At 49.6% G+C, this 14,867-nt stretch overlaps 1 protein-coding gene and 1 non-coding gene across 2 annotated transcripts; one reads left to right on the forward strand and one right to left on the reverse strand.

Moving 5' to 3' along the window:
• Positions 1-4,461: 4,461 nt before the first annotated feature.
• Positions 4,462-4,534, reverse strand: Trnav-uac. The gene has a single exon. It is a non-coding gene; the product is annotated as a tRNA-Val (tRNA).
• Positions 4,535-5,978: 1,444 nt separating this feature from the next.
• On the forward strand, positions 5,979-11,851 carry LOC118509109 (mucin-5AC-like). Its single transcript, XM_036049278.1, has 3 exons — positions 5,979-6,065; positions 6,162-6,374; positions 9,771-11,851. The coding sequence occupies exons 2-3, from the start codon at positions 6,372-6,374 to the stop codon at positions 11,517-11,519; spliced, it is 1,752 nt and encodes a 583-aa protein (XP_035905171.1). The 5' UTR covers positions 5,979-6,065; positions 6,162-6,371; the 3' UTR covers positions 11,520-11,851.
• The last annotated feature ends 3,016 nt before the right edge of the window (positions 11,852-14,867 follow it).

The raw sequence follows: 14,867 nt of genomic DNA on the forward strand, positions 1-14,867 counted from the left end.
TGAATGTACAATTTTTGAATTAAAATCCCAAATTATTTATGTATACTGCTTTACTTGCTGCCTTTCATTTTTATTGGTCTTTCTAAGACTCCGAATGGCTATAAATAGGAATTAAGGAAGCAACATGTATTGAACAACGGACTTTCGTTAAATTGGATGTTCTACGAACAAAACACGTGTCTCAACCATTTATAAGAATCGGTTTTTGTCGATTAAATTTTATAATTATACTTAGTCAAAATTAATCTCAAATTATCCCTCATCTCGCTATGAAAGAAATATCACGATTAGCTGCATACTGTTATATCAATGATCTAACTGCCATCGACATGTTCAAAGTCTGCCACGTTTTCATGAAGCTTTATCACGTGGTTATCATTCGGATGTTTGATTATGTGTTTTTATCGCTACGGCTTATTTAATCCATCGTTTGTCTAGTTTAACACTGATGGTGGATTATTGATTGGAAAGTTTGAACGTCTAAATTTAACATACTCTGCACGAGACATGCTGTACACAAGGAACGTACAGCTCCTACACGAGGTGTGGCCCCATAGCTATAGAACCAACAACCCCCGAAGTTAATGCTCACAACAACAAAAAACCCCACTGTGAAGGAGATGGGCTCAGCCTACCCCGAAGGGTCATTGCTAATTTATTGGTTCGGTACATTGGTACATCGGGGTAAATAGCACTTTGGACACCGATCGCGACGGACCGATCCACAAACAAACATTCCAGACGCATTAATTTCGACTGAACGCCTTCTGCACCCAATGAACTTGAATTACGTAAAATAATAGAAGCGCTTGTCCGGTGTACATTTTGTCCTAATAATGATAGATCTAGCGATCTGTCGGGGGGGGGGGGGGGGGGGGGGTGTCCCGATGCCATGGGAGAGACTTTTGTGCTCGTTCGTTTCCCACCTGTGCGCCAAAGGACTCCGGTAAGCTGTTTCCGACGCAACGTTTCCCTTCAAACGATTCGGCCCGTTTCGGTCATCGGTTCCAATATGTTACATTTTAAAAATATGGCTCATTAGCATAGTGCGCAATTTTCGCTTCACTTCGGTGGAATCTTCTTCGTCTTCTGTGACACCGGTCCCCGAATCCGATGATATAATCTCATCTATCCGTACCGCGCTAGAGCCCATTGTCCGGCCGGCACACGTTTGGGGAACGGCGTTTTTGGGCGTACCGGCGGCGTTCCGGGTCGTGCTTTTTCCACCGTCGTGTGGGATGATTACTATTCATCTTATGCTAAAAAAGTTATGCTGCTTGCGCTCCTCGCCGGGGCAGCATGCGAAAAAACTGCAACGAAACGGCGGGACATACGCGGCCACACGGTTACGTGTCCGTCCGTCGATGGACTTCCCGATCGTGAGCCGACTAACCTCTCGAATGCGTTTTAGATAGACCACCCCGTCAGCTTGCGACGTGGGGAAGTTTATGGCCTAGCCACGGCGGAAAATGCGTCCATGCGTCGTCCAGTGATGGCCTTTTCGGTGTGACGTGACAGACGTTGTCGGCAGGCTCTCTCGCGCTCACTCGCTGTCTCCGAAACGGGCGGAACGTGTCCCATTTTTGTGCGCCTTACAAAATGGGTATCGATATCGGGCGAAGGGCTCCCATCAAGTATGGCGCGTATCCTCATCGTGCGCCGATGAGCAGCGCATCTTCAAGCATAAGGTCATCGAGCGGTATCGAGTGCGGTGGATATTGAGCCGTAACTAGGACTGCAGGGCTCGTACATTGTGACAGCACGCGCCCTCGTACATCAGCAGTGAGCAATAATTGCTTTGTTTGCTCTCGCAAGGGCCTGCCCGCTGCTACAAGCTGATGTCCCTCTGGCCGATCGCTGAAAACGGGGACGACCTTAAGGGAGATACTTGCGGGTCCAGTCATCTGAAGCGCACTGGAGTCAAGTTTAATGACATTATTATGCTACAAGGCGCTAGAATTATGCACTTGAGCAGTATACCCAATTCGTCGGAGTGTTAAATTCTCACGCAAGAAATACTTCACCTTATTGACATTTAATTGCTCCACTCGCTGGAATTGGACGCTCCTGTCAAGAGCTGTGTAATGAGCGACAAACTTACCGCTGATCAATACGGTTCATTGAGCAACATCATTCAGACAGATTTTCAGACCTTTCTGCCGAGGAGTGAAAGGTACACCCAGGTGGTACGCGAAATCCTCCTGCAAAAGGTGATGTTACCTCTACTTCACACCAAAGGATGCCGATAAGCGGGCTATTCCGCTACAGATAGCACAGAGGAGTAGACCTACATTCGTCCGTACGTCCATGCATCGAGCAGAGGCTAATTATGCACGAAACGGGACGGCAAAGTCACAGACTCGGGTTCGTTACGCGATGCAAGGATTTTGGTGGTGGTGGTGGTTGGTGACCTACCGCGGCCCGGAGCGCATCTGCCTCCGAGAGAGAGAAGTCAAACAGCGAAATTTCCATAAAAGTGTTTGGATGTTTCGATGTTACAAGTGGAGCGAAACAAACACGACAGTGTCGCGCTTGCTTTCCGACATTCGAGAGGTGTGAGTTTGCCCTTGGCGGATGCTTATTGGGACGATAAAACTGTCACCCTTAAAGGGATTGAAGCTGGGCCGTTTTCCGATCGGCCGGGTTACCTTGTGCACTGCTGGTTCAACTTTCCACTCTGCTAGCGGTCAGGGCTAATGCGGGGTCGGATGTTGGTTTGGTTGTTCTGTGGGAGGATGTGCATACATCCTACACGTAAACCAATCGCACCAAAGTGAAGGGCAAGGGTTTTCTCTTGTCGGTGAGATCGCACCCTAGAGCGAGCTGATTGACTCATTATCGGAAGCAGATGAAGCGGCTTGACGGGGTGACGTTTAAGGCATCCTGGTATTTGGATGGTGCGATCGTTGATGATCATGGGAAGCGAATGAGTGAATGATGGTGTTCATGAGCTCAGCAAAGGTGCCAGATGTCATGGCGGATGTGTAGGTGTTCGGTCCAATTACTCCAAGACGCTAGAATAATGCATCGCGATGATGCGTTTGATTAGATTAGAACGTTGATTGGCTGACGAATGGCGCACAGCGCAGGAATGTGTCATCGAATGTGTTGATTTAATTAAAATATCCCAGATAAACGGTTCTCACACCAGCAACCAGGATCTCCTCCAGGTGCCAAAAGCGTCACAAAGCGCGGCAAAGTATTATGACGATCAGTATGTAATAGGCGGCTGTCACGCTCGTCCATTCGAATGATCCTCGTTCCAATTACTGTGAACAATTCAATCGATCAGCATTCGCCTGTCCGCACACGGCACACGGGGTGTGAAAAGTATGATTTGTATGTCACTCCTAAGTGGATGAAACAAAAGCGAGCGAAAACGCATTAAAACACATTCATCGTGCCTTCGACTTCACTAACAAACAAAAAAAAGGCAGCTCCGTCAACCGATCGTGGTGAAGCATAAGGGTTGCCTCCTTACCCTGCCCGGCTCGCTCACCGTGGCCATCAAAAGACCATCGGACTCCTTGTTTTAATGGGCACCGTAAATCATCGGATCGGAGGAGACGTTAAAGGATTCCGATGATACAACAGCGGTGCCGAGACCTGCCGAGGTCTTCCGACGAACGGAACCATACCGAGCGTGGCACGTGTGTGTGTGACTTTGTCGCCATCGTTGCATAATCTGTGTGCATAAGGAAGGTAGGTGATGCATACCAGAACCTTAACTATACGGCACGATCGCGCAGGGACCGATCACAACAGTGTGGAATATGAACCGAGCAGGACACCGCGCCTGAAATGAGGTTGAAGACATATTTGCATGCGTACGAGAAGCATTAAAGTGTGTTGCCAAAATCAAAGGGAAAGCGTTTTCTCCCGAGGCAAGACGAGGGCGTTGTGTGGACGCCATGTCCTGAAATCGTAAAGGTTATGGGATGAAGATAAACCGCATCGAGGCAGGAAGCGTTTCGTTGAGCTTCTCGTAACACGCTGGCCCGGTTCGTTGCAGTTGGCATCGTGAAATGTTTATTTTAATATGACATCAATCCATTCCCACTTAAGCGCAAATACATTTTCTGTTTATTTTCCAAGCCACCCATTAGCCTAATTCTATTGAGACGAAGGTCAATTGCATACAGAGTTCTTCGCCACATTATTCTTGCCTTTAATCGACCAGAATCTACGTCACGCGTGACATTTAAACTGGACGAGGAAGCTGATGCTATTATGAAGACTAATATTGATACGTTTTTGGGTGTGGATTGTTTTAAAGATTAATATTCTGAGTGGCTGAGTGGAGCAGAATGAACCCGGAAGCGCGATTTAATTAATTGGTGATGAGCAATAAAAATATGCTATAATTGATTATGGCATATAAACGGAGGGTACTGCTTATAGTAGTGCGAGCGATGAGGATCGTGATGGTGACTAATAATTTAGATTAAAAAAGTCTCTCGTTGGTTCCATCCAGGATCGAACTGGAGACCTTCTGCGTGTAAAGCAGACGTGATAACCGCTACACTATGGAACCGTTCTGTGGAAAACGGCTCTAAAACGGAATGGCATAGCCTAACCTGTCTCAATGTCCATTGTTGAGCATTTTTAATTCTTTGTTGCAGTTTTAGCGATGTTAACAGGCACTAGCAACTGTTGATTTAGTCACACTTGGGTTGCAAAAAAAATGCAATATCTCGGAATGTCTACTAATAATAATCAACCATCCCGTAGAAGAAGAACTCGTCCCGGGTTGTCACCATAAGTCTCCTTAAGTCGAGGTTGGCTTGTATCATAAAATCTGCCACCGATGCGTGCTGATGAATGGAAAAGCTCCACGACAACAGTCCGACCGAGTCGAGTCTTTTGAGGTCTTTTTTTGATTAGCTTTTTCCAACCGTAACTCGCTCCCCACGAAGAGTACAGAAATAGCTAGCACAAGCTTTCGGGGGTCTGTGCCGTTTTGCGGCCAGTTATCACTTGCGGTTTGGCGCATCGTCGCCTGCCATCTTCTTCCTGGTTCGGGTCCAACCGGGTCTCCAGGTCCTGGTGGAATGCAGGCGCGCAATGTTTGTTTATGGGAACGCCACGCTACGGGACAGAGGGCGTGCGGGCGGGACAAGTCCCCCGTACATTCATGCATGTGTCGCCGAAGCGCCACCGTCAAATGTTAAGGTTTGACATTTTGCTGCAACTCAATACGGGGCTCTCTCGGACGACCAGGAGTGGCCATCGCGCTGCACGAACTGATTGTGGAAATGAATTGGCGAAGCACAGGCGATGTGTTGTCTGTGGAACGATAATTGCCCTCTGTTATCTCCTAATAGATTAAGTCTGGAGTCTGAGTGCCTCGTTAAAGATCCTCCCCTTTGAAAACAACTCCAAAACAGCTTTTGAAGATCTACATTGATTGATCCTCGGACACATGTTGTGGGCAAACAATATCGTAATCTCGATCGCTTTGCGGAGAGCTGCTATCGGTTGGAAGCTGATTTTGCTGAGGTCCCAGTGAAGTGCCAAACTCCACTGGCACGCAGCCAATATACCAGAACGTAGACAACTCTCTGTCTCCTTCTCTCTCACTCTCTCTCTCCTTCTCTTCAGCAGCAGCTCCAGTGTGTTACAGCGGCAGCTCGAGCTCGAGGTCCTCCCTCCAAAGTTTTATCGCGCCCTGCCGGAGCTGCCGGCCGTAGTCGGGCCGTATTCCGCTCGGGTTTCGGGCTCTCCACTGTGCAGCAGAACAACTGCCCCAGCGATGCGCGTGGCTCCTCTCCCCTCCGCCGGCTAGTCTCCCTCGCGAGTCGAGGGCGTCTAAAGGGGCATCTCATTTTCGGCAGGAGAATGCGCCAGTACAATTTCCCTTCCATCTGCGGGGGGTAGCTAGGGCGGTGCGCGATCGGGGATAGCTTTTTCGGTAGTAGTAGCGTGGGGGGGGGGTGGTCGGCAGCGCAAAGCTCATATAAAGCTAGTCGATTGATGAGTCCTGCGCTTCATTCGTGCTACTCGCGCCGTGCGAACCGTCAGATCAGCTACGGGCTCTTTTACGAACGATCCTGTCACGGCAGCAGGTTAGGGATTCATTCTGCCGATTCCCCGTTGGGATTGAGATCAAGTGTGCCTGATAATTAATTTATTTTATTCTATTTTCTGTTCTCCCTGTATAGAGTCGACAGTTGAAAGGGTGCTCGTGATCAGTGCTGGTGAATGGTGTTAAGGTTGTGCAGTGATCAGTGAACCAGAATTTGGTTGTGATAGTGTTGTGGGGACACATTTGGGGTGGAAGTAACTTGAAAAATCCTAGGACTTTGTGATAGATCACCTAACGATCGCCACACCAGAACCCAGTCGTCTACAGAAACCAACGTGATAAAAACATGGTGAGTGTTCGTCCAGAGTTCCAGGAATTTATCTCCGCAGTTGTCGTTGGTCGGAAATACGAGAAGTCTCGAAGAAAGATTTCTCGGGGTTGTGTGCTGCATTCCAGAGATCCTCCAGAGATCCACCAACATATTTCATCGCTTCTTGAAGACCCCGAGGTAGACGAGAAAGTAAAAGATCAGCCAAACAGTTTGCAAAGATCGCAACCACCACCGGGGCGAAAGTGCAGGCAGGCGAATGCTTATTCACAAACAAAAGTCCATGGCGATCGTTTGCGCATTCGGCGATTCGCCCGTTATGCAATGTCTCTGCAAAGTCTTCCTCCCCGGGGAAGAAGGTAGTCGGCAGGCTCGGCAGGAAGGACCGATCACCCGAGACCTTTTCACTCGACGATTGTTCTGCTGCTCGGGTACGATCGATCATCGAGAGCATGAATCTTCCCGTGTGTAATCGATACCCGCGTGAGTGAGTGATGTGGTGGCGATCGTCGGCGTCTGATCATGTGCAACCGCCGTTGTCTTAGTTGGCGGTGATATTTACGGCACTATCGATCGTCGTTCGAGAAGTACCTCTTTTAATCCACACACAAAAAAGAAGTAGTCTCGAAACGGTTTACACGCCGCCGTTTGGTAATGATGATTATGTGATGGTGGTGATGAGAGCGAAAGAAAGATCTGACCCGTTTCGGAGGCACATGGGACGCAGCAGCGCATCCATCCATCTTGGGACGCTTCTTAGACTTCGGGGCTTAGAAATGCAGGCGCAGACCACAGCCAGTGAAAGGGAAAAACTGTGACGCCCTAGTTGGCGGGCCGATCGGGAGAAGGTGAAGCTAATGTGCGTGAATGACCGTTTTTGGTCCACGGGGAGCATTGTATGGAGGCTGTGAGGTACTGTTTTGTTTCGGGCCATTGCCGGGAAACGAATTTTCCCATTAGAGACCACAAGCGAAAGGTCTCTCGTTGTGCCTCCTTCCTCGAACCGACGGTCCCGTCGACACCTTCTACTTCTCCGGGGAGGTGATCGGACACACTCGCGCCCCACAGATTTCTTCTTGTGCGTTATTTTATGGATCTATTCTTCTGACATCCCCTATTTTTTTGTGGCTGTGCGACTCGGATACTTAACGTGGATGGATGGATGGGTTAGGAAATGCAATCGAAACCGTGCGCACGAGCACGAATGTCGGGCCACAATTTGTATCATTGTTCTGTAGATTAGGCGGGCGTGATGATAGTTTAGGCCGCTCGGGAGGCAATAAGAAAGTTACATAAATCAAACCTAAGATATTCGCATGAAGATAGCCGGACGGGTTCCGAATAAAGGGTAGACTAGAGCTCCGTCTAATTGGATGCATTTTATTTGATTGCGTTCAAGTTGCGGGAGTTTAGGAACGTCACCCCGATCGGGAACACCTGATTTAGATGCTGGAATGTTACCTTGAATAGATGAAGAAATATTATCTAAACACGTTTCGATATAAAGATATTAATCGATCGTGATCATACGCTGGTGCAATATTGCCTAACCTTGAGAAGGCGTAATCATGGTCGGGTTTACATTTTTAAGCCAAAGTTCAACCGTTCATTAGCCGAGATAATGAACATCGAGCATCTCAATTTTCGAGAGGGGAAAAATGGGGCCCATTCTGCCCAACCGAAAATACGCGACGCTGAGGTAATTAAATCATGTTAGCCATTAATATTGCTCTGGTGCTGCTTTTTTTGCTGCTGCTGCTGCTGCTGCTGCTGATGTTGTGTACCGTGGTAATGACATTATTAGTTTGAACCGTTCACAACGATCCACCACGATCGGTGTTAGACAAGGCTGCGGGTAACACCGTGCTGCACAACATCTGGAACATCTTTTACCGCATCCCCACGAATGACATTCTGTTCCGTTACGTTTTAATTTATTTCGCGCGTAAGGAAATCGATGCCCAAATTTGACCGACTTTGCCAAATGGCAGTCCAAATTAGTGACGATGACAGCACGGAAAGGTCAGCCTTTATCTCACCAAGCTAATAAACTGCCCGCTAAACTGTTACGGGAGCGCGCCCGATCTTGGTCAGGGCGAGTGAGCGGCGGATCTTCCCGTACTTTAGCGTGATCGAGATTGATCAGCCGAATCCGGGCAAATGCACTAAACGCACATCCTCCAATGTCGCCGGTAACAGCTTAGCACAGGGGCACGCGATCACTATTCAAATATCCGGTGAAGTGTCCGCCGTGTTTTGTTGCCGTTTTGGCCCATCTCCAGGGCATTACACAATAGCCTCCCGGCTGAGGGGTTGGAAAGGAAGCTCATCTCCGATCGGATCGGATCGTTCGGATGCTGCAAAAAGGTGGCAAAACCGTTTTAGAAACCTACTTTTCTTATTCATCCATTGCGGTTGGGTTTTACTTTCGCGCGCTACAGTGACTGGAGGATGCTAATTCACATATCGGTCAATCGGACACTCACACTGCGAGGCAGTCAGTGAGTCAGTCAGTCAGTCAGTCATGTGAAGATCCCACTGGCAGATGTCATTGAACGTTTTGGGGGGAACATTATTTGCTACAAGCCTACGGGTACTTCAGCAATGCCTGTGGGAGAGAGAAAGAGAGAGAGAGTCATGATCTTCGTCATAAGTGTCTTCTGTTTAAGATGCTGGTTGTCTATCACGAAGGTTTTAAGATTGCAAGACCGGTGGCGTCAGATAGCAGTGGTTGGTGGATTTAATTCGATTTACTACCTCCGCGGTCCTCTGCTGTCACCTGCAGTATCACAGGATCTTTATTGTGTGGGAAAGAGACGGGCGCGAATGCTCATCCCGAAGATGCTACTATCCGCTTAAGACGGTAACGATCGGGAACGGAGCATGGATTTGGATGTTGGCAAAAAAATTGTCGCCCCCTCTCTCTCTCTCTCTCTCGCTCTCGATAGGTGTCGGTGCTGAACGAATGGTTTGGTGTCCCGGTTTGTTTGTCTTTTGCATAATGCCATGTTGTGACTGAGTTCGTACTGTGTGTACTGCCGTCTGGTGGGCTGCCGGTGCTGGACGAGAGATTGAAGATGAGTTTGTTAATTGTGGTGAAAGGCATCCACATGTTAAAAATAAAACATCAGGTTGGATTTAGTTTATTGGAGATGGGGGTAATCCTCTGCCCAACCGATGCCGTACGTACGCCGCCGGTTCATCGATAGCAAAAGTGGGTGAACTGAAGTGGTGAGGTTGGCCTCTTGCACAATGCGACAACCTGCACAATGTGAGATTGTGCTTAAATCTAAGCCTCCCCACGCCGATGTCACAAGACAAATTGGTGTTTTGGAGCGGGTTTTAACGAACTTGTTGATAGCTTCTTTCGTCGGTGATCGTGTTTAACAGCAATTTGGCTCTGTTCTATTTTTCTAGATGTGGAAACTTCTCATACTTGCCGGCTGTCTGGTGACCAGCGGCCTTGCCCGGCCGGACGTATCGCATCTGCTGAAGAAGACTGCCGACAAGCAGAAGCGTCAAAGCTTCATCGGTACCTCGGTGTCGGTTAATGGGAACGGTGCAGTTGCGACCGAAATTAAGACGGGTGATGCAGCAAATATCGAGGCCTTGCTACCGCAGATCAGCTTGTTCCCGCTGCCGGACAATCAACCGTCGCCGTTCCGCCGGTTGGAGGACCGCTCCGGGTATGACTACCAAAAGCCCGACTTTCCGCTCGATGTCCATCCGGACTCGAATCTAGTCAGCCCGGTGTCCACACAGGCCCCGGAGTATCTGCCCCCGGAGGATGGTGAAGAGTCGTCGAACGTTGATAAAGTTGCACCGCCGAGTTCTCCGTCGACTACGACCAGCACCACCACAACAACTACGACAACGACCACAACTACGCAAGCTCCTACCACCACGACCACTACCACTCCAGCGCCATCCACTTATGGGATTTCCTCGACGCAGCAAGAATTCGACAACGAAGACGGCTACGGCTACAAGAAACCCGAGGTGATGCTTCCGACCAACATAAACGAAGTGATCGGGCAACCAAGCGACATTAATCAGCTCGCCACGACCACCGTCCCGACGACGACGACAACCGCAAAGAACTCGCTGGAATATCTTCCCCCGAAACCGCTCCCGGAGCTGGTAGTGCCGAAGGAACCGAGCACGCCATCGACGACCACACAGCAACCTCAAACCTCTACCACGTTCCAGCTGCCGACGGAAACTCCAGCTCCCTATCCGAAGCTGCCGGAAGCGTCAGTGTATCCCGATGCAACGGGCACAGTCTCCAGCGTTGTGACGCAACAAACCTCAACTGAGCTCGCTTCCACCTCAGCCCCGGAGTACCTGCCACCAGACAGCGATGCCAATGGTTTCCCGATCATCGTACGCAGTGGATTCGAGTCGGATGATTCGACGACCACGGGAAGCACCACCGGTAGCAGCAGTAGCGGCACGACCATCGTTCCAGCACAGTCTCCAGAACCCACGACGACACTTGCGCCCTCTGTCCCGGAAGCGGACAGTCTGGTGCAACAAGAGCAAGACGAACAGCAGACGACGGAAGGACAGCAAACGACCACCACGGCCAGCGTCGCGACAGGAGAACCGGCCGACGACGCCTCGTCCGTGATTGCACTCATTAATCAGATGCAGGAAACGAGCCAAGTGGCGAGCCAGGCCGATTTTGTGCCGGAACTCCGCATTAACGATGAACCTTCGACTACGATCGGCACGAGTGAGGCAACGACGACATCTGCCGCTGTCACCACAACCGCAGCCTCATCGCTAGCCACAACGGATCTCCCTGCGGCGACGGAGCAAACGGAACCAGAGCAACCGGAGGCACGGCTAGGGGCGGACGAACCTACTGGGCCATCGCTGCTAGATCTGCTCACTCCAACGACGACCACTGGAGCCGTGGTCACCCAGAACGATACGATCACCACGTACCGCCCGGCGACTTCTTCCAGCGAAACGACGACCCTGGTCGCCGAATCGAGCGCCGACGAGACAGAGATCCAGTCCAGGATAGCTGACCCGAACGACGATGGCTACAACTACGAGGCACCGGAAAATGGACTCACCGTACCGTCCTCGGTCGTCCCGTCGCATACGCTCGATGCCGATGGCTATCATTATAAGGTTCCGGCCGTGCCGTTCCCGTAAGAAGAAGAAGGACGAGGTAAACGGGAGAAAGGGCCCAAGTACCAGCAGAAGTAGTAGTAGTAGTAGTAGAAGTAGTAATAGTGCGAGAGAGGAGAGCAAGAGAGAGCGAGAGAGAGCGAGAGAGCAGCAGCAGATACATTGAGACATCTTCCTAACGACGCCATAACGACGTTTTTATTCGGCGATTTAAAACGTTTTTAAACGACGAAGCTGTTCCCCCCCACTTCCAACCATTTTGCCTTCCCCGCGTTCCATTCTTCTTTCCCTCGATTAGCGTGGCTATTTATTGCAATAGTGTGTATTAAATAAAATCAAAACCCCATTTTAATGAATATGTACCAGTTTTCTCACGGCACGTTGCATACGCAAACGTTTCTTCGGTCGCACTTTCGCAAACAAAATTTAAATTCTTTTCTTAACCAAAAAAAAATGTAAAGCTTGCCGTTTTGGCGGTTGCCAAATTTATCTCCCATTGTGCGGCAGAAGTGCGTCCGGCGAAAGTGCGGTTAAGTTCTTCTGTTCGGGCTTGATCGATGTGATTGACCGTGGGGTGAATTGTGCTGCGGGTAGAGCCTACGGTCGAGTGTTTTGCTGCCCTGAATGTAAATATTGATTTTACGCACAATTTTTCATTCAAGGCAACCATTGTCGTCCAGTGGCCAGGGCGAGCTTTTGCATTTGTCTGCCATTTGCAAACGGACTTCTTTTACGACTCCGTGTAATAATGATTTATCGTCAGCGTACGTTGTGTTCGTATCGTTGATGCGCAGATGACCCATTTTTAAGTCCTCCTTTCCCTCCCCCCGGGTCAGTATCGGAATGACCACTTGCTTTTGGAACAGATATTTACATGCAACATCTTAATAAGCCGTAAAATGGTTACTTCAGCCTTACTCCTTATACAAGGGACCTTCGCCCAAACGCCAAAAGAGCGTAAACATTTCTAGACCCCGGTGTGTGTGTGTGTGTGTGTGTGTGTGTGTGTGTGTGTGTGTGTGAGGGGGGGTCTTATCAAAACACACTTCAAACATTCCTTGAGCCCAGCTTAAGCGGGCCCGTTCAGCAGGTAATCGCGCAATACTTTGATCGTACCGCGACGGCATAAACTGTGGCAATTGTTTGGTGGTGCATTGTTGAGGTCGGGCAGGGTGCCCAACGCGCATCGGCCCAATTAAGTCAAAACGCCAGTTTTGCTATTCGGGGTGGAGGCAATATTATTTTCCATAACGAACGAATTCAGCAACCGGGGGTGGAGGCAACGGCATCGAACAACAAGTACCATCCAGACCCGCTAGACCGCAAGTTCACGAAAAAAAGCCACGAAAAACGATTCGGTTTTCCAACTTTTCTATCTCGCCGTTGCTGCTCCAGACAGACAGTGTTACAAAGGCGCACATTCCACAACTGCTACCGTCGCTTCGCTCTCCCAGATGCAACTCCGACCCGACCGATGAGAGATGAGGAAAAATGACCGATTTCCTCACCCGATTACTACCCATTCACGGCTGCAAACGGCTCGAAGGGAAATGGAACGATTTTGGCTTAGGTTAGGCAGTGGGTAAGATGGCGTGCGGCCGTCGTGTGGCTGCAACAACAGCGCACACGATCGTTATTTCCTAATTGCGTTTAACCAAAATTTTAGTGCGCCCACCGGAGCACTCCGAGATTCCGATTATCCGTTTAGCTTCCCCGCTGCTTCGGAGAAGCAATATGAGCGTAGTCGAAACCTTTTTGGCAGCTGAGAAATCGGAGCCGGATTAGATTAGAAGAAGGCCACAGATCGAGAGTGTATTGAAGCTCATTACTGCTAAACACGCACCAATGACAGATGGACGTAGAGAAAGAGAAATCTTCGGCAGACCTCTGGAGGATGGGTTCGTGTTGGCTAATCGCACACCGGCAAGCGAGAAGAGGGCTCAGTTTAATTTATCTTAATCACCAACAAATCCAATCATTGTGCATTTTGACCGGTTTCCAAAATCCGGTTCCCGGCACGCAAACCACACGTCATTGTTCGTGTGCGCAACTTCACAACACATCTCGTCCGCCGGTGCATGTACACCCGAGACGTTCTCATGCAATCCGCACGGGGACTGCTGGGACCGGTGGGCCTTACGTTTATAGCACACTTTAGGGGCAATGTGTGGTTTACTCGCATTCAATTACGTCTATCGGCGTTCCCTGAAGATCCTGTGTGTCCCCATTGACGCGGTCGGCCAAAACTACTCCGATCGACTACTTTATCGCTTCGGTGGTCGCCTAAGGACCTACAGACCGCGAGCGCGAGCCCTTAACCGTACCGACAGCGCTTTACGTAACCGGCTGCCAGCTTCAACCAGGTTCATAAATCGCTTTTACACCTTTTGCTCGCCAAAAAATTGACTCATTTTCACGAACGCTTCCAACCACTCGTCACCACCGACACCTGAAGGAGTTGATCATGATGAGCGGTGTTTGCGCATGCCCTGTTCAGCGGAGTGCGATCGTCATCGATTATCGTCAGCGGCATGGAGGACACATCTCATTTTCTGCACCACAACAACAGTGTTGACATAATGTGCTGCACGGCCCGCCAGCATCAGCACGTATCGCATCGGTGTATTTATTGATGAAGTTGTTTGGCGCACTGGCTCAATGTAACGCCTCCCGGAGTGTGTATGTCAGATGATCTTTAACCTATGATCCCGGCAAGAGAATGGAGAGCCCGACCGAGAGCCGATAAGCGAGCTGTCACCGACAGGCAGGTAGTAATTTGTGTCACTAAATCACAACCGGACAAACGGACAGTACCGACATTATACAATTAAGCGCACCTGACGCGTGTGTAGGGCAATGTAGATCGCTCCCGAGTGTTAAGTGGCGCCATCTGCAGTATTTAGTTTCGATGAGTTACGATGAGTTTGTATTCCGCGTTGTAAATGATATGTGTGATTATTTAAATGTCAATAAACGAAAATTGTACGACTTGAGCGCTGCGGGGTGTGAGTGTTTCTCTATTGCCTCTTGTGTTTGCGTTTTGTAGATCGCTCGTACGGACGCCTGCTGGAGGAAACCGGGAGCCAAAAAGCTGTTGTTTACATGATCGTGCACAAATTTCCCGTATTGCATCACGCAGCCTAATGCTGTACCGTTCGGCTGTTTGGCTGCACGCTGGTGAGGTGTTAAAGATTTTATTCCTTTCACAACGAACTCTACGGACAGAGACAGTCTGATTCGTAGAAAGACATTCGTCGAGAGTTGGGCCCACAGTGGGCCACGATTTCCCAAGCAGGAAGTTGGCGCCGAGTTTTCCTCGTGGGATCGCGCCATGCATGTCCCCCAGGGCAGACGCAGAAGATGACGATCTTG

Source organism: Anopheles stephensi, chromosome 3, assembly GCF_013141755.1.
Source record: "Anopheles stephensi strain Indian chromosome 3, UCI_ANSTEP_V1.0, whole genome shotgun sequence".
NCBI classification, from domain to species: domain Eukaryota; kingdom Metazoa; phylum Arthropoda; class Insecta; order Diptera; family Culicidae; genus Anopheles; species Anopheles stephensi.